General features: G+C 44.5%; 1 protein-coding gene across 5 annotated transcripts in view; it reads left to right on the top strand.

Moving 5' to 3' along the window:
* Positions 1-20421, top strand: part of CPNE4 (copine 4) — a 424379-nt gene that overhangs the window by 4760 nt on the left and 399198 nt on the right. The window contains exons 1-2 of one of the 5 annotated variants that reach the window (XM_045856918.1): positions 11904-11952; positions 14512-14621. The exons of 2 other annotated variants lie outside the window; for them this stretch is intronic. In XM_045856918.1, the coding sequence (XP_045712874.1) occupies positions 14599-14621 (23 nt within the window). In that variant the 5' untranslated portion in view covers positions 11904-11952; positions 14512-14598. Of the gene's footprint in view, positions 1-11843; positions 11953-14322; positions 14622-20421 lie in introns of those variants that run through there. 2 more of the 5 variants (XM_045856920.1, XM_045856917.1) reach the window with 2 other exon arrangements.

Raw genomic sequence — 20421 nt, 5'->3', positions numbered from 1 at the left:
GTTCTCAGCTCACTTGGTTTTTGATTTCCTAAACAGCCTTTTTTTTTTTTTTTCAGCTGTCCAAGGTACTCCAAAGTGTTCTGAAACTAAGACTAAACCCTGCTCTTTTGGAAAAAACTACTTTAACTTCAAATGAAAATATTCTTTTCTCCCTATTCCTTCTTTTTATTGCCCTGTCAGCAATTCCTCTTCTCAGACAACCCTCTCCCCACCCAAATCCCCAGCCTTCCTAGAGCTTAGGTGTTTGGAATCCACGAGGATGTTTTACAGTTAGTATACACGGGTTAAACTGCAGAGCCCATCCCCCAAGAGCCAGAGAGAAGCAACAACTTTTCTTATTTTATTTTATGCCCTTTAAGTTTAGGAAGGCCCCATTTCTTTTCATTACCCAGCAGATAAGACAGAGCTCAGGATGGCTGTGGCTGCGATTAGATAACTTCTGATGTTTTCATTTCCCGAGCTGAGCTGCTGCCTCTAGGTTCAATTCATTTTGTTTGCCTGTCCATTTTTAAAGAAAGAATGACCAAGTTGCTCTAGCAGATCAGGGGCGTGAGCTCAGAGTAGGTCAGAGGTCCTCTCCTGTAGGGAGGTGAATACAATAGGAGGGTTGGCAAATACAGGTAGGACACCCATGTTCATAGTGGGTACTAATAAAGGCCAGATTCTTCTCATTTGTCTCTGATGGGGAGATTTTGATGGTTTCACAGTGTCAAACGCAAACCACATCAAAACTAGGTCATTTCCCCTGGTCCTTACATAAAAGTATCAGTTCACAGCAGGAGTGGATGTTGAACCCTGGGCAGTTTTAGATGGTTGGGTGAGAAGCACTTGCCTGCAATGGAACCAAAGGTGCAGACTGTGTGATGCGAATGCTGTCACTGCCCCAGTCCTGTACCTGCCCTTTGGGTGGTCAGCCTCCTGGTCATGCTGCCAGCACACTTTGTTGGGAGCGGGCCTACATGGTGTCCAGTGCGCCCCCCCAGCCTGGGACAGCCACTTTACTAGAGCTTCAAAATATTTCTTTTAAAATAGTTGCCTTGAGGTTTGTGAGTTGTTTTTCAGTTGTGCTTAAAAAGACTTCTGTCTCTCTCCAGCTATCTGGTAGTAGCAATGTGGGATTCTGCTTGAATCATTGGTTTGTCTTAAGGGGACCCCACTTTTAGAGGTTTTAATTAAAAGGTGTCTTGTATTCAAGTGTTTCTTGATCTGCTTATGGATTTTGGACTTAAAAATACCCCATCTCAGTTAGTAGGAAGCAAAGGTGTTATCTGTTTCCAGAGAAGTTTTAGGTAGTATTCCAACGAAGAGAAGCTTGGATTTTCCCATCTTCATATTGAGTCCACCATCATGCCTGGAAACCTTAAGATCACACTTACTATAAGAACTAATTACAGAGAAAAAGTGAGTGAGTGGCGAAATCTTTATTTTCATCTGCATTTGAATCTTTTATATGGTTTGCACCATGCCTTGCTGTCTTCATTTCACACGTTCCCTGATATATGACACTCCGGACTACTATGGCCACCTGTATTCCCATAAAGAGGATTTTTCCATTTGGAAGTAAATGTGCTGGAGGAGAGCCGCTGTTGTTGTGCGAACCAGTGTTGCGTACTTTCGCAGGGACCTGAATCCCAAACAGAGAATAAGAAGGGTTCTGATGGTCTCAGCTTGGCTGATTGGGAGAAAGCCTGTGCACTAGTTGGGAAAGACTCACTTCATGACTCTTTGTATTTTTTAAATCAGGGATGTTGCCTGAGGATCTGTATTTCATGCATCTCAAAGAGAATAGGAGCTAACTTTGTTCTCCATATTTGATCTTTCCATTTTTGTCTTGCTAATATTTTTTTAAACACCACAAAGCCCCTTTGGATCCATGTGGTAACCCCAAGTCATATTTCCTAGGCAACAGTAGTCAGTGTATTAGAATAACAAAATATAAACACAGAAAATTTTATATGCATTTAAAAATGCCACATGGTTCAAGACCATCCTGTATGCATTAGAACTGACCTTGCAGCATAGCATAGAGTAGCGTCTGATTTTCTCCTGATTGAATGTGGATGATAAAGAACAGATTACAGGACTTTAATGCTTTTTCAGATGTCCTAAAAATTCTGTAATAGTTTTTCTTTTGAGGCAAGCATGCTATGAAAATTAAGGGGCTGGAGTTACAAATCTATGTTTTGAGTGGTGTCTGTTGCTTATGTGAAGGTTGGTGGTGGGTCCAAAATCAGGCTCAATAAGTGGTCAGGCAAGATGTACTGTCTTTTCTGTGTTACTTGTAAACGGCAATATATAGTAAGGCCTCAATCAGCATTCAATTCAACAAGTGGGTATCTGATAAGACTTGTGATTACACAATATTTTCAGTCTTTTCTTTACCAGAAACCTCCTTTATGTGGGAGCTTTCTGTTTACTAAGTGTATATGATGTACAGTATGTTTTCCTTAAATTGGCAAATCCCAGGAAGCCCTTTATTTGGCTGCTGTATTTTGGGGAAAGCCTCTTGAGAACCTCTAGCTTTTAGTTCAGTAAATGTTGAAGACCCAAAGGCAAGACTTGAAAAGCTGACAGCTATAAGGGTGACTTATTTGGGAAGGTTCATCCCAGCCCTCTGGTTCTTCGAGAGGGACCAGTAATGACTAGGGGAGAGTGGGAAAGCCCCTCTAGGCTGGCCTGTGGGGCGTGCATTTCCACATTGTGAGAAACAACTTGATCGCTTTGAATCTATGACTCTCAGAGTTGGGAGAGAGCTCAGGGGTGATGTGTCGATGCTAGCTGTTTAATTTGGCAGATGCGGAAAGTAAACCTCAGAGAGGTGACTTGCTCAAGATCAGGGGACTCGTTCAACAGCCCTCTTGATTACTCCTCTCATAAAGAGACCCAAGTTCCCTGGAGATAATTACTATGGTGGCGCCAATGTGCGGCGCCACGTGGGCTGATAATCTTTACTGAGTTGGGGCGGGGGATGGGGGGACCTCCCACCTCAATTGCGTTGGTTGGAAGAGCCGGCTTGGGACTTATTACATTGCTGTCTCTAGGAGCCAGTGTAATACTTACCCGATAGATATGATTAAATTTGTACAAAGTCGTTGTCTGCAGCCATCCGTGTTAATGTGCATGTTTTGTGAAGAATAGCTCATGCCGCCTTAGCTTTCTATTTTAAATGTCACAACCCAGTCAATAAAGTAAACAAAGAGATTTTATGAGTGTTTACAGTTCCAGGGACCCACAAGAGAATCCTTTATTCTGTTTGAGATTAAAGGTCCATGCAAAAAGAACAGACTTTCTAAAACGTTGCTTTTCTATCTCTGGTGCAGAACAGAACATTTCCAACTGCCTATCTCTTATTTAGAAAGCTAGAGACAGTTCTTGGAAACATTGGGGGAAAGTACAGTATTTCAGGTTAATTCTAGAGACCTTCTCAGGTTTAAGGTGTACTGACCAAAAGACCTTCCTTATTCAAGAGATCACAAAGCTCTGAAGGGAAAATTCATTTCTCTTTGAGGGAGAGGAGGAATAAAATCAAGCTGGCAGGGGTCAAAGGCCTAGGCAGCCCAGGAGGCTGATGAGAAGAGAGGGAAGCGAGGGAGCGAGTCCGCATTAGAGTAGATGATCGCTAGAGGGCGCCGGAGCACCGGCGGAGCCCACCTCCCTGGACGGAAAACTGGACTTCTAGGCTCAAAGATGGGGTTTGACAGAACCCCGAAGAGGTGCTCAGAAGTGAGACATTGGTTTGTCTGGTGCCGCTCACTCTCCACCCCAAATTACCTTTCTGCAGAGAGGGGACAAAGGTTTTGCTTTGAGCATCTGGTGGGGATCTTGCAGTGCCTGGTTGGGTGCCTAGTGGCTGGACTGCCTGATCTCTGCTCTCAGGGTTTTGCCCGGCAGCCGGGAGTCCTGCTGCCCTTGGTTTCCCGGAGGCAGAACGTGTGATCCAGAAATAGCTGGTTTGAATCTTGGGTTTGCAGTTTTTCAGCTGTAGGTCTTTGAGTGAATTACTTCATCTGCATGAGTGTTAGCGTCTGGGAAATGGGACCAGTAATGACTGGGGGAGTGTTTCAAGTGTCCGGTATTTTAGTGGGCAGGCAAACGCTAGTGCCTGCGCCTGTTCGTGAGAGTTCGCTCAGAACTCCTTCCTTTCCTTTCCACCTGAGTCACTTTTTTCTATTTCCACATCTATCGCCACCACCCCCTCAGTAGAACGGTCTCCTTTGTCCATCTATGGAAATAACTGAGCACAGCCTTTATGCCCAGAGCTATGTTAGGCACTGAGGATAAACATGAAGTCCATATCTTTTGAAATTGCAGGCTGGAGGGGCAGGCAGGCGCGTGAGAAGAAGCATGGTAAGTGTGCAGCGAGAGATGAACAAATGATGTGTGTAGGACATACCAGAGTCATTTGCTTTGTCTCAAAGAGCCTGGAAAATGGTCCAAGTCCTTTACACTCAGGTGTTTTTGCATCTCCCTGTATTTCAAGGGACAAGGTCTATGGAGGGGAATTCTGAGGGAGAAGAAAGGGCGGGTGAATCTCACTCAGTATGTAATCTGGATTTTATGTGCATTTAATGGTGCTAATAGAAGTTTTTAAATCCAGTCAGCTTGTACCACAGCCTGGTGTGTACTGATTTCATCAGTATCAGAAGATAAATGCCTATCTAATCCATGTAAGCAGGAAAGTAATTTTTATTTTTCAACTGTTTTAATTTTAATTTTATTTTTTTAAATTTTATTTTATTTTTTGTGTCACCACTTATCCCCGCTTTTCCCTCTTCCACTTCCACCCGCCCCCTACCACCCGCAATCATCACACTGTTGTCCGTGTTCATGAGGAAACTGAATAGAACTATAACCACCACCAAACCCTTACCACTAAATGGTAGGTCTGGAACAGCCTACGTAAGGATTCTGTTTTGAAGATATTGAAAGATGCATTCAATACAAGTACGAACAAAAAATGAAAAATAATAAGGGCAGTTGAATGATCAAAAGAAAGACTTTAGTATCACCATTAAAGTGACAGAAAAGCTTTTATTATTATTTTTTAGTAGCCACTGGAGGTGCAGGGATACCTGATTTGATATCTTTGTTGTATTTTGTGCAGTCGTTTCAACAATAACTTAGACAGAGATTTCAGTGACAAAACGCAAGAGTGAAGGAGGTTTGTGCCTGAGATTGTGTTGAGGTCAATCCAGGCATGGACGCTTTGGGCCATGCGAGTTAATTTTGTCTGACCAGGTCAATGGCAAAACTCCTGAGAAGTCGTGGGTGGAATTCTTTTGCTGGGTGCCCCTCAAATCCTCTGACTTGACTGATTGTGAATCATGTTGGAGGAATGGCCTGATTAAAGCTAAAGGGTGGAAATAGTTGATTTTGGGGGCAGCTAATAACATTCTTCACAGCTTGTGGCCTGATTGAATTTTAAAGAGACAGGAAAATACATGTTTTTTGTGAAATCAGAGACTGTGAGAGCTGGACAATCATGTGCAATCAGGCCCTTCCCATTTTGCAGATGAGGAGGCAGAGGCCCAGGGAGGTGAAATCACCACCGAAGCTGGTTGGGGGTGCTCGGGTCCTTCATGAGAGCAGGCCTCTCCCTGTTCTGTGTACTGCTGAACCCCACGCAGGGTCAGGCGTCCCGTGGTTCCTCAGACAGTCTTGGTTGACTTCATGAACTCTTTCTTCCTTCCTCACTCTCATTCAGGATGCTCCGAGAAATCCCCAGATTGTGCTGTAATTTGATAATGACAAACAAATATTTGTTGAATTTTGTTATGACTTGGTTCAAATTCTGGCTCTGCTGCTCAGTAGCTGTTTGGCTTTGGGAAAATTACCAAACCTCTCTGAGCCTTATTTCCTCATTTGTACAAATGGGGATAAAGTTCGATAAGGTAGCAGAGGACCTGCATCCTAGGTATGTGCTAAGGGTTGCCTTTTCTTACTCTCCTATTCCTGCTCTCTCTTCTTCCCAGTGGATTTAAAGGAGGATGTAGGACTTTTTAAAAAGTGTTTTTATTTATTTATCTTGCAGAAGAAATAAAATTATGGCACTAAACATAAACACATACCCAATCACTACAAATATATATTCTATGGATTAGATATTATGAGCCCCATTTCTTAAATAATTGGGTCAATGCCCAAGTGCTAGCAACTGAGGAGGAAGAGGACTCAAATCTAAGGTGTCCCTACTCAAAATCGAAGACAAGGATGTTTTTCTCAAATCCATGTTTCATATGATCTTTGTTTCTTACCCAGTTTTCTATGTCTGCTTCTCTTGAGAAGGCTCAGATCCTCTTTCTTCACCAGCCCTCAAAGCCTGGCCGTGCTCTGGCCCCTGCCTTGTAACATCACTAGGTATGGGTGTGCCTGCTCCCCAGGTGCAGTGTAAGCTTCTCTGGGTAGCAGCTCTCTAGGGTACTTCCTGCTATAATTCCAGAGTACCTAGACCCTTTTGTTACCCCGTGTGTGGCCCATTCCCTTAGCATATGTCCTGCATTCAGGCCAAGTTTGTAGGTGGCTGCCATGTACATTTAACTTACTCAAAATCAACTCTATATCCTCTCTCATTTATTAGAAATACTCATATTTGATTGTTCTATACTATATAATCTAAGTTAATGTGTGAAGTTGTACAGCTATATTACTGTACATTGTGTATGTAATGCAATATATATTGTACTTGATAAAAAATTGATGGGATTTTTTACAAGGATTTATTGTGCAAAGTTTCGCTTATGCATCAATTTTGAATCATATCCCCTATCTAAAATGTTTATTTGCAAGCCCCCTGTATATAGATAGGTAGAGTTATTAGTGAAGGGGCTACATGCCGAGTCAGGCATTCCTGGGTTTGAACACCGTCTGTTTTATCTCTTGAAGTTCACTTTCTACACATGTAAAATGAGAATAATGATACTGCTGTGCCCTAGGCTAGCTATGAGCCTCGAAAGAAACAGCGCACATCTCTAGCATCCAAGTACCCCTCTTATTGCGGGCACATGGAAATTACTCACATTGCAGCTGTTACTGGCTGGTGGCATCCCTCAAAGGTTAGAACTCATGAGTAATTTCCCTAATGGTAGTGGTTTGCTGTGTTGCCAGTGAGTTGTGAAAACTGGAAATCAGCAATCCAGTGTACGCTTTCCATAGGTACTGACACAGCCATCTACCCTCTTCCCCCCTCCTCCCACGCTTCTGCTCCCACCCACAAATTTTATGTGTAGCCATAAAGATTGCTCAAGGGTTATGCTGGGGTTTCTCCCGGGGAGAACTGGCTGTGTTCCTGCAGCTTCCAGTTTTATTTTAAATGCAAAGTATGTTTAGCCCTGGACCCCAGATGCATAGCCAGAATACAGAATCAGTCACTCCGCCCTGCAAGGCCCACAGCAGACATTTATTGTATTTGACTTTCTGGATCTCCTACTTTTGTCCAAAAAAGACCCGAGGCAGCCAGCAATAGAGAACATATTGGGTACTTCCTGCTATCAGAGTCCAAAATGCTGCTAGCACAAAATATTCTTTTTTTCAGGGAGACCCCGTGCATATCTTAAAGCCATGATTCTTGAGCACAAATTAGAATCTCCTGGTGGGCTTGTTCCAACATAGACTGCTGGGCCCCACCTCTGGAGTCTCTGATTCAGTGGCTGTAGTGTTAGAGCCAAATGATTTGTATCTGTGGCAATTTCTCAGATGATGCTCATGCTGTTAGTTTGGGGACCACACTTGGAGAACCCTGCCTTAAACATGCACTTTATATGGATAAACTGTGCATTTTCTCTCCTGTGTGGTACACCTGAGAACATTAGTGATGAGGAAAGAGATCTGACGTTTACTGAGCACCTGTGACATTTGCCACGTGCCAGGAACCTTACTGGGCACTTTACGCATATCATTGTATTTAAGCCTCACCATCATCCAACCAGTCAACTCATATTTATTTATCGAGACCATGTTATGTATCATGCAGTGGGCCGTGCTAGGCTATGGAATGAACAGAATGAACACTACAGATATAATCCCGACCTCCTGGATATTATATTTCAGTAGAGAAGCATGCTTGAGCAGATTGGTCTGATCCATAGAAAGTGGAAGATCAGAGAGAGTGGGTAAGTTGGCTAGGGTTACACAGCTAGTGCGAGACAGGAGACAAGACAAGCTTACCTACCATTTCACTTCCACTAAACCAGAGGTTCTTGGACATTTTGGTCTCAGGGCCCCTTTATATTTTCAAGAAGTGTTACAAACCCATAAAGCACTTTTGTTTATTCAGGCTAAATCTGTCAACACTTATCGTATGAGGAATTACAATAGAGTGGGCCACCCCTTGAGAACGGCGGCATCAAACCGTCCTGCAAGCAGCACCACCGCTCTCAGATTCCCAACTCTCATTTGTCTTAACGACTCTTACAGCCATAAGGTCTCATCTTATGGGATCTTACAGCCATAACTTCTCATCTCCCTCAAGACATTTTTTTTTAAACATGGGGGTCTCTCTTAAGCCTTAGCTTATATTTCTAATGATGGTGACTTCCCTACAGAAAAGACTGACCTGCTTTGGAATTACCTCTTTTGTATCTGTACTTGTAGGCATGTATGTATTTACATGTATGTGCCTTTATGATAAGGAAAAGCAGCAGTTAAATTGCCAGTTACAGAACAAACTAAGGTGTGGTGGCTTTGCTATTCATGGAAGAATCTCTATCATAGCCGAGGGCATTGAAAAAGATCCAGCTTATGGAAGTCTGTGTGTGACGTGTGCTGCCTTCAGGGTTCCTCGGGGCGCGCGCCCTGGAAAGGGAAGCCCGAGCACACTGAGGGATTGCTCCGCGGCCCCGCAGCGGGAAGAACCGCAGATGCACAATTGGACCCGAGGGCTTGCAGCTTTTATGTAATGCTGCCAGCTGAACTGAGTTTAATCATGGGCTAACGACCAAAAAACTGCCCTTTCCCATCATTTTTATTCATTATCTGATGGGAATGGAAAGTCCTGGTAGATATTTCCCTTTGGTGTGTAATGGTCCGTGGTGCTCCGACACTGATGCTCTGGCTGACTCTGAATGCTCTACGCTGTCGTTAAGTTTTATTGAGTAAAACCAACTGAATCGGAGCTGATGTAACTCAGTGTGGTTCTCAACGGATGATCAATGAATTCAAATCGCCTTTTATCTTTGCAGAGACCAGCGAACTGAGGGGGATGCTGCAGTGAGGGCAGTGTGGTTATTTAGAGGTAACGGATCCTTGGGGGAGACGTTAGAAAGAGGGACTCCGCTAGGCATCTGACTATTTGATCTTTTCAACACTAAACATCTGGATCACTGGTTCAAGGAGAAGCTTTGAGAATGATTATCCAGATGTTTGGTGTCACATAGCACACCCATAGCCCAAACCAACCAACCAAGCCCATGTGGTGCTAGATGGTCATTTGTCACCATCCTTGAAAGCTGACACTTGACGTGAAGCATCTCTGTTGGGTGCCTCCAGGCAGCATGGATGCCTCCACACAGCATCTCTGGGGACAGGACACATTTTGTGAGGTGATTATAACCTTTTGGAGGAAATACCTTTTTGGCAAGAAGCCCTTGTAGGAGGGTCTAGGGCATAAGTGTTTGTGGAATCACCTTTTCACCTCCACATCAAAGAGGAGTCTGAGAGCCATCTCCTGGGAACCCTTTAAGCCAGGTTTCTTGAGCTATTTTTCAGTTCTGAGCTTTTGCCCAGAATCCTCAGATTTTGACTCAATGGGCTCCTGTGATCATCACGCACTCTTACTCTATGTGATGAACCCTGTTGGTTTTGCAGATTGCCAGGGCTGCTTTCGAGAACCCCTTTCTCTCAAGTGGGCACAAACAGGAAGGGAGCTGGGCTACCTGTTTCTCACCTACCCACCCTGCCCAGGTGAAGGGCTCCGGGAAGATCAGGCCTGCTTACTGACCTACCCTTCCCACCTGCCGGTGTCTGCCTTGCCATCTAAGCCAAGCAGTCCTGCTTAGAATTGCCCCCAGCAGGAATGGATGAGAGTTATTTTCTGGGCGGATGGAATGAAGATGGAACCTACCTAATATCATGGGAACGTCATCTTCCCCAGCCCAGGGAGATGTAATATTCAATGGGGGAGGCTCAGGGCTTTGTTGCTTAGGTGGACACTTCTGTCTTTGCTTACATGGGCAGAGACAGTTCTATTTCTGATTTCCCCCTCTCTGTGTTGTATGAGTAATTAGAATAGCTAGTTCTAAGGTTCACTTTCTGAACTCCTTGCTTCCTTTTTCTGTTATTTTTCATATATATATTAACTTCGATGAATCTAAGGGAGGTTTGAGGTGAGGTGAGACCCAATTAAGGCAAACTTGAGATCTGCAGTCCAAAAAGGTCATTGTCAAATGAGATCCACTAGGGCAGGGGTCAACAGAATACAGCTTATGGGTCAAGCCCAACATGCAGACTTTTTTTTGGAAACAAAATTTCATTGGAACATAGTCACACCTCTCACTGCCTATAGCTGCTTTCACACTACAGTGGCAGAGCTGACTAGTTGTGACAGAGACTATATGGCCCACAGAGCCCATTATCCTTGCTTTTTTGTTTTTTTAAAATATTTTATTTTATTTTACTTTTAGAGAGAGAGGGAGGAAGGGAGAAAGAGAGGGAGTGAAACATCAATGTGTGGTTGCCCCCTGAGTGCCCCCCAACTGGGGACCTGGCCCACAACCCAGGCATGGGCTCTCACTGGTGACCTTTTGGTTCACAGGCCAGCACTCAGTCCACTGAACTACACCAGCCAGGGTGTATCTTTGCTTTTTATAGAAAATGTTTGCCAACACCTGCACTTGGGGCGTATCTCTGTTTGGCCATCTCCAGGTAGGAAATGTACACAGACTTCAGGAAATCCAAGGGAATGTTATTCTGAAATTGGACTGTGGACCGAATATCTAACTTGTAAAATTTTGTTGCTATGCATTGTGAGGACTTGTATACAGCAGGCACTTGTAGGATGAATGACTATGCATTTTGATGTAACTGGTCTGGGTTTTATTTCCCCTTTTGTAAAATCAAGGTGCCTGATTCGATGTCTAAGAATCCTTCATACACGTCTATTGTGCATAATATTAGAGAGAGGGGAGGTAAAACAGCCTTGGTGTCTTGCACCCCGGTCTGCCAAAGTGACAGGAATAGCCCCTTGAGTCACCATCAGTCATCTTCACTTAGCATCAGCGGGAATTATTAGGCAGGGTCAAAAAGCATGACCATCTGCTGTCATAATGATATCAAGTGTTTTACATGGAGAGAAACAAAGGGAATTAAGAGTTGAGAGCATCTAAATTTTGCATAATGCTTTTTCTGAGTTGCTTTATGGAGATGGGCTTGAAGAACAAATATGCGTGGCTCTTGGCATAATCTTGGTCACATGCCAGATGTGCCTGAGGTCCCTTCACTCATGTACTGAAATCATACATGAAAATCACACTTCCACTAGTTTCCAGATTTATTGTACAGGGAGGAGGACAGCTATTGAATGATTACTTGATTGGGGAATGGAAGGAGGGAGAGGTGATGGTGGTCTCCTGGCTCTTCATGTCCTCTGCCCCCTGGGGAGAAGTATGACGTGTGTCACCCTAAGAGAAAGGCTCGTGCTCTGTGGTGTGATTTGGGTAGCGGACTCCTGATTTAAGCGAATGCTATGCTTCTCTTTCGTCACTGGAGTTCCCACGGTCCTCTATCCTGAAAAAAAAAATAGCCAGGGTTTCCATCTGTTCAGATTCACATATTTGACCATGGGGTTATCATTTATTAATTCATTCATTTGGGAGGGTGGCACGCTGCCTCTGCTGAGATGTGAGCAGAGCCTCAGCCTCCGCGTCCTCATCCCAGGCTGCGCCGGGGCTTTCCTCTCAGGCACTCCAGCCTCCGGAGCGCTGGGGTTCCCACGGAGCAGCCCTGCCCACCTCCCATCTGGTAAGTGACTTACTCACTGGGGCAGGTCGGACAGCTGAGAGCTAGCAGGACCCTGAGCAGCCCCGGGCTGAGCAGGGCAAAAGCTCAGGCACAAGCTTTTGGCTTCCACGTGCAGGAGCCAGACCACTTTTAGAGAGAAGGGTAGAAGGAACTGGACAGTACTGACATTAGCAAGATACCAGTTTGTGCTGGGTTCTGACTCTCGTCCCTCTAAGCTCCATGGGTGGAGGGTGTGGTGCATGGACAGACTGCCGGGTTCTCCTGGCTGAGGAGCAGAATTTGTTACTTTCTAGGCTTTTAGCTTCTAAGAACTCCTAGCACTTAGAACCTCTGAAAGCCATTAGCCTTAGGACTGGAAGAAGAGAGAATGCTTTGTGATCTGCTGAAGCATGGCTGGTGCTGCAGCTCAGTAAACTGGCATCACTGTGTTAACTGAGAGCCTCAAGGCAAATGTTCCCAGATCCTCAGTTTCACACTGGTTACCTCTACCGTTCAGGTTTTTCAAGTAATGGGACAGATAATATGGAGATCACTGGAAATCTTCCTTATTCCTTTACATGTACATCTTCATATGCCCCAATTAATATATATTTCCCTTCACTCACCCAATTTGTGTTTTAGCTGCATTGCATTTTAGACAGGTGCAATACTGTGCCTATTGCTCTGAATCAAATTTATTTAAATCCTTCATCTAAAAAACAACAGCAATCCGAATGATTTCGGTTACTCCCAACCCAGGGCTTAGAAGATTTCATGCGCAAGCAAGGCAAAGTCTTAGCGTAGAAGTTCCTTTCAGTAAAAGAGGACACCATTTCTGCAGCTTGGAAGTAAAGATGCTAATATTCAGCTTCACAGAACTGGACATGATGTAGAACTTTAACACACTTTCTCGCTTGTCCTATTTGTAAATGTTGATCCTGGCACTGAGAACCTCAGAGCTCTTTCTATTTTCCTGTTTCAAAACTCCTTAGGAACATGCAAAAGGAAAGGTAATAAAGGACAACCTTTTCAAGATAAAGCATGATTTATAAAGGCGACAGCCATGCCATATGTGAACAGTGATTAACAGCTGCAGAGTCTGCTAACAGCTCTTTAAAAATAAAGTGATAAAGCAGATTTTCCCATTATTTCATGTTTCGGTGCTTGCTCAAGTGCATCGCCCTGATTTTCCTCAGCTTCATTTTATTCTGTAGCAATCGAATCACTCTTCATGTCCCAGCAGAGCTATATCAGGGCTTACTTAAATACTTCACACAGATCTCTGGTTATTCTTCTAGCAGCATTTTGAATTTCAAGACAATGATTTGGTGTATTAAGACTGCAACCTCCTCAAAAACTGCTCTTTTTTTTTTTAAAGAGTGCATTTGGATGGACCAAAGGGAGTGTATTTCCAAAGCTTATTCATTTGGAATTGATTCACTTTAATTTAGAGCTGGGATGGCAGTGGGCAGGTGCTTAATGAAGTGTCACAACTTTAGATGGCCTCCCTTTGCCATTACCGACAGATACGGGCTGCAGGGCTGCTGGGGACAGACAGACAGACGGGCACAAAGACTGGCTTATCTCTGAGATGTGAGATGGAAAGGGAAGAGCTCCTAAATCAAAATTTGTCACCTTAGAGAAATAGGTTAATTGCAGGAAATGCATTTTCATGAAATTCAGTTGTCTTTTCCTGATTGATAAACCCCTGACAACTTGCCTTGTATCGGGTGGTAGTTTTAATCTTGTTTGGATCACAGTTTCCTTGGGGAATCTACTGAAAGCTATGGACTCTCTCACCTGAAAAGTGAACATAACCTACAGACAGAAGCCTGCATATAATTTCAGGGCTTTATGGACCTGCTTGAGGCATAGATCTCCTTTTCCTATCAAGAGTCCCTTCACTGTATATTCAGTGGACGTGTTCTCCTTGGCAAATTCCTTTTTAAAAATATGCACACTAATGTTCATGATATTGTAGCATTTCTGTTAGAGGGGAAAGGGAACAGTAGAGCTGGAGACATCTTGGGAAACCTGGGGCTGCCCGGGATCTGTTATGGGGGTTACCACAAAGAGCCGTGCACTTGCCAAGGAAGACTTAGGCTGCAACCTTCCTGTGTCATCCGGGCACATTCTGAATTGAGTGTCTAGGTCCTGGGGGGTGGATGGAGGAGAGGTGGAGGAGAGATGATGGCCGTGCCTCAGGGGGTCGGCAGAGAGGGTGGTGTGGCTGTGTGCCAGTGAGTATCCTCAAACGTACTCCTCTGCCCTCACCCCATGGAACCTCGGAGCCCTGATTCCCTGATGGGCAGCCCAGGATGTGGGTGGACTGAGTGGGTCATGTGATGCCTTGGCACAAATAAGAGAAGAAGGCCTCCCACTGCAACTCCTGCTGGAGGGCCAGTGGTGCCTCAGGCTTATGCCCAGACGTCCTCCAGAGCTCTGAGTCCTGGGCCATGAAATGTAGCCTTCCTGGGGCTGACTTGCCAAGATTGGTGGCACTGTACTGGCAGGAGATGGTGGGTGCTGACCAGTGAAGCAAATCGGCATTGGAAGTGGTTCACACACTGCTTTATGCAGGTGCACTGACAAGCCTGGAACCAGGTGCTGAGTGGTCTGTAAGGCACCAAGAGCTATTTTGGAAATAGAAAGGGAACAACTATAAAAATGGAAGATCCAGAAGTACAAGGGTAAGTCTTGTCCTGCATCCCAGCCTTGCCCCCCATTTTCCAGCCCCCCTTCTCCTTCTTCCCACTGTTTCTTCTCTTTCCTTCCACTGTTCCTTCCAACCTTCCTTTCGTCTAGTCTTCTTTCCTCCTTCCACCCCTTTCTCCCTCCTTCCTGCTTTTTCTTCCCCTCCTCATTTTTTTCCTTTTTATTACTTCTATTAATCTTTCCATCTATTCTTTCTTTCTTTCTTTCAATTCAGCAGATGTTTTTCTGTGTCCCCTGGGTACACTTTGTCCTTTTCATTCCTTCTCCGTCACAATGGGTCTACCTTCATGCCCTGCCACCCATTTTTGTTCTCTTACCTTCCCTCTGCTCCTTCCTCCATAATTGACTAGCATATATTGAACACCTTCCTGTGCCATTTACTGCCTCAGAAGAAAGCTAAAACAGTGACTGACTTTGCTTTCAGGAAGGTTAAAGTCAAATTTTGGAATCAAAATACAAGTATGTGAAGAGCCAAATAATAGTGTAATGGTTACATGATGTCGCAAAACAAAAATGTGAGATCACGCAGGACAGTGTGAGCATTATTGCTACAGGAGGGGAATGAGACTCCTTTCGAGCTCAGAGAATGGAACAATATTTTGTGCGGTGGTTGAGTCCGGAAAGTCCTATAAAGAAGGAATATAAACTGGGGCTTCAAAAAGGATTTTAATACTTGGAGAGGAGAAGAAATTTAAGTCTGGGAAGTGTGACTGATGTAAGTGAAAACTCGGTCTTTGTGGTTGGTGTTGTTGCCTTTGTTTTCCAAAGGAAAGTTCCAGGGGAGCCTGTTTCACCTTTTAGGGCTCCTTTGTCTTCTCCCTGGCACCAACATCTCCTCTCCAGTTTCCGTATTTCTCCCCCAAGTACCATTTGTCTTCAGCCAGTGAGGGCTCAGGGGAATCATCCTGTTCATCTCAGACCCTACCTTGATCAGCAGTCACTTTATGCTGCACATAAAAGCTGCTTAGAATGGGTGTCTGAATTGAAGAGGAGGCATTGCATCGTAATTCCCAGCTCGGTGGTTGAAATTTCAACCATTCATTGTTGTCAACTCTTGGTGAGCCAAAGCACTTCCTTTGGGGCTACTGGTCTGACACGTCAGAGAGATCAGAGAGCCCTGAAGTCAAGGATTCCAGCTGAAATTCCTGGTGTGGCCGGTTTGATATGATTGAGTCTAATCCAAGATGTAATGCCTGGCATGCCTTTGGATTTTTGTTTTCTTTTTATTGTGGCAGATCAGGGTTGAAAGGACCTTGGAGGTTGCCTTGACTTTCACATAGTCCAATCCCACAGGTCAGGGAATGCTCCCACTTTTCTGGCTCACCACATGTACACTTAATGTGTGTGCTCAGATGTTTTCATATGTTATTTAGTTCTGGCTTTCCCAACCCAGGAAGGGATATTTTCTTTTCAGGTATCTGATCGGCCCTATCTGAGCCTGCTGTCTAGGCATTTTCTGGCAGGGACTTGAACGAGATCTGACTGATACCTTGTGGTGACAGACTAGTGCGGGAAGCTGGAGATTCTGTTAATTCCCTCTGAGGCTGGCATTTCCCTGGGACTGTTCCACCAGATCCTTCTGAAGGCCCAGCCTCATTGGCAGCGTTGCTTGGGAGATACAGGGTGGCTGGGGTCTCCTCTGCTTGTGGCCTTTGGATTTTTGCCCTTAACTAAAGGAAATAATCCCTTTACCGAATATTTGCTGTCTGCTCAGAGTAGAAATTTTCTCATTGGCACATTATGACTGATTATTGAAGAGTTCACCTTCAGGCACCACATATATCTTGTGTGTGTGTTTGTGAGGGAGGGGAGTTAGAACAAACAATTCCTTTTCTTTCCAAGGACAGTGTGGTGATTCTTAGGGTCCATATCATCTTTCCTTCCCATCCTTCATCAGGTGAAACCTGGTTAGAAGGGTTACTACATAGCAGAAAGGAAGGGGGCAGGTGGTCCCAGCCATGAAGGGGAGCCTCACTGCAAGCTGTCCTAGAGTGGTATCACCAAAAGGCAACTTGAACAAAAGGCACACGCATTATCAAGAAGGGAAACCTCGGTCCAGAGAGGAGAAGTGGTCTGGGCCAGAGTAATGCAGCAGATTAAAGATAAACCTGAATCTGAGTACAGATCTCTGATGCTTGAAAATATTTTGAGTGATAGGATCTTTGCATTCTGTTACCAAAATATGTTAGCCAAAAAAAAAAGAACCCAAGATAAATAAATATTTGATCAGCAATAAATCAAACAGTTTTATTCCATATTTCATTAGGAGTGGTTTTAAATAAGTGTTTTGTGAAAGACAGAAACCAAGAACACAATCCTTGTACATTAAAAGGCAATAGAAGTGTGTTCTTCCCTGTGTACCATGGGGTATGCTCCTGTGTAATTAGACTACATTTCCTACTCCCAAATGCCAATGTTAGACAAGAAAAAGAGAGATTAAAATAGCTTCTGAATTGAAAACATTTTAAGAAAAGAAAAGTAAAAATAAAAATAAGCTGGGTGCCAGGAAAGGAGAAACCGAGTGGTCTAATGAGCAAAGCCGTCATTTCAGCCTCTGCTTGAGAGTGCCTCTGTCTCCTCCTCTTCCTCAGCTGCCCTGGCCTTTCCCCCAACCCCTGGGAAATTCAGAATGCCTGACCCCTGCGCTTCTTGGGAGGAGGACTGGGGAGAATGGGGTGGGGTGTTGCTCTGGAGACATTTTCTCTGCTCTGTCCCCTTAGGGAAGGCTCTGAAAGTGCCCAGAAAAAAACACCATTCCCCCCTGTAGATGTATTTCCAGGGCTTTCCAGTCTGAGGCTATCAAAAAAGGGACTTGCTTTACAGAGCTGCCTCAGTCTTCCTGAAACTCTTAGAGTTTGGCTCACCTTTGAGAGCCCTCAGGATGGTACAGCGTGCCGCACCCAGGAGAGTGGTGCAGAATGAGCTTGCTGGCAACCGAGCACAATTTGGCTTATCTTCAACTCAGGCCTCGTCCTTTGTTCCCCACTACTCTCAGAGTCACTACTGTCATTAACCTCAAACATTTATTGATATCCTATATAGGTTGTGTTATTAGAAACAGGTAGTCCATAGAAGTTAAGAGTACTGGCTCTGGCATTGGGATACTTGGGTTCAAATCTGGGCTCTACCACTTGTAGTTACATGAGTTGGGGCATGTTACTGTACCTTTCTATGTCCCAGTCCCATTATTTGTCAATATGGAATAATAATAATAACAGGTTCCAGCTCACAGGTTGTTGTGTCCTTTTGGTGTCCTGGGAAAATGTAATGAAGAGAGCAGTCCAGCTTGCAGAGTCTTATACTAGTTTATTAATATGATGCCCAGACAGATGCTGTGGAAATTACCATTTGGAATGTACCTTAAAACGAAGTGTCCATTGTTCCAGACGGGTCCTTTCTCTGACTGCATGATACCAACCTTCTCCATTTAATCCTCTTGTCAGCTTGATGACAGTCAAGGGTAGGATCAGAGGAAGGGTTTCCCACCACTGCCATCATGGCTCCTGATTTCTATTTGACCAGGAGCATTACCTCTTATGGGCTTTCCCCACGTGTGTCAAAGACCTGGAGCTCAGGTTCTGCCCACCAAACTGTAGCCGATGAGCCTAATCTAGCCTGCCAGTTTTGTTTTGTTTTGTTAATAAATAAAGCTTTATTGGAACACAGCTATACCCATGAATTTACGAATTGTCTATGGCTCCTTTTGTGCTACAATGGGAGAGTTGAGTAGTTGTGTCGGAGACCATGTGGCCTACAAAACCCAAGACAGGTGCTATCTGTCCCTCTGTAGAAAAAGCCTACTCATTCTTGACCTACAGATTAGACATAAGGAAGAGAGGGAAGTCCACCCAATGCAGTATAGGGAGTCAGAGGTCACCAGCTAGTTCTAGGCAGGGAAATTTGGGATAGAAGGAACATGAATGTAAGAAAGTGGCCTACAGACCAAGGGGGACTGAGTAGTAAAGAACTGTTTTGATACAGGGTGTTTTGATACAGCTTAAGCTGTAGTATATAATAACTTCTTTAATTTTAACTGAAGTTGCCCCTAATAATGTGCCATGTCTTTCTTATCACATAAGTCATGTGTAATACTCCAGTGATGGGAAACTTAATGGGTTTCTTTGAACTGATCCCGTTTTCCCATAGCTGTGCCATGCTGGCTGTTACAACTTCAAAACCGAACCATCCTTTGGGATATGACCTCACATTTTTAAGTGTTTATTCTGAACTGAGGGATTATTAGGTTCCCATTCCCCAAGTGCCAGAGTCTCCTCATTCCTTTGAATGTGTTGAGTTCTTCTGGGCCACCAGCTACATGTGAAATATCTCCGAGGGGCCCACCCACCCAGGTTGTCTGCGTTTCCCCTTTCTGTCATCAAAGGTGCCACAAGGAAGACAGAGTGTGAAATCCAGGCTTTGTGACCAAAGCATCTTGCTTTGTGAGGACAGCAGAGCGTTCAGGAGCCACTCATTTTCCATGCATAACTGACACCATCTCTACAAAGAGCTTGTCAATCTCATCTCAATTCTGTGAGAACTCATCTTTGTGATTTTGAGCACACCCTTCCCCAGAGTTTCTGCACAAGATTGCTTGGGGCACAGCGAAGCCTGTCTATTGGCCCAGGATTCTGACCACTTTCACTGTCAGGCTATTTTTCACTCTGGCTTAGGGCTGCTGCCATCCTGATGGGCACTGTTTCTAATTTCTACAAAGGCACCCTACAGGCTGGTGGCAGTCCTGCCCGTTCCTCTCTCTGAGCTTCAGCTGCACCAGCTAGGGGAAACTGAGCTAGCTGATTTCCAGGGCATCTCCCAGCTCTTTGATTGAAGGCCTTTTGAGGCAGCCAAGCACTTCCCTTCATGCTCAGTGGTGCTGCCCTGCCTGGAGTGCCTTTGAAGCCGGCAGGGAAAGCTTTGTGCCAGGAAATCCGTGGGGCTCCGGGAGGGGAGAGCTCCTGGGTTGCTCTGAGGATAGAGCTCTGAAGACTGGAGGTAACAGTGTTGAGGCAAATAATGGCTATAAGAAGTCAGAGAGGTGTCAGACCAGAGGCAGGTGTGGCTGCGTCTGCCTGATTTTGCTTAGCATTGGAGCAGAAGGGAGGCCAGAGCTTTTCTGGCTCCATGTACAAGAAGAGCAGTGACTTTTGCCTAAGCATCAGGCATGGACAGTCTTCTCTCCCTGACCGGACCATCACTGGAAGTCATGCTTGGCCTTTGACACAAGACCTGGACACAAGAGTGACCAGTTACCGTGCTAACAAAGATGACAGTGATAGTTGGGAAAGGCCAATAAGGTGTGCAGTTGGGTGTGAATGCACAGTGGTGAGGCTTGTTGGGGCCAAAGAACCCTCTGAGGAAAGAGGCAAGGAGCATCCTTGGGATTGTTCATACCACATCTCCAGTTTCGTCCTGTGACCAAAGTACTGGGTGTATTTCTCGTAAAACCTTGTTTTGTTCTGTTTTGCTGCCACTTTGTTGAGCACTCAGTAATTTGTAGCTCTGTGTAGACATGATGCTAAATGCTTTTTGTTTTGTTTTCAACTCTTTATTATGAAAATTTCAAACGTGCAGCAAGGTTGAAAGAATATGTCCACAACTGTTTAGATTTAACCACTAATTTCTTTTTACTAGACCATATCTATCCATTAATCCATTTTAAATGCTTTTGGAAACAAATTACAGTTATCAGCATACTTTTCCCTAAATACTTTACATGCATATCATTAACTAGAATTCAATAGTTAAATGCTTTCGTATCATTATCTCATGTAATTG

This window comes from Phyllostomus hastatus, unplaced genomic scaffold, assembly GCF_019186645.2.
Source record: "Phyllostomus hastatus isolate PE091 unplaced genomic scaffold, TTU_PhHast_1.1 phas_scaffold_129, whole genome shotgun sequence".
NCBI classification, from domain to species: Eukaryota; Metazoa; Chordata; class Mammalia; order Chiroptera; family Phyllostomidae; genus Phyllostomus; species Phyllostomus hastatus.
Note: the sequence above shows the minus strand (reverse complement) of the source record. Positions and strands in the feature narration are given on the sequence as shown.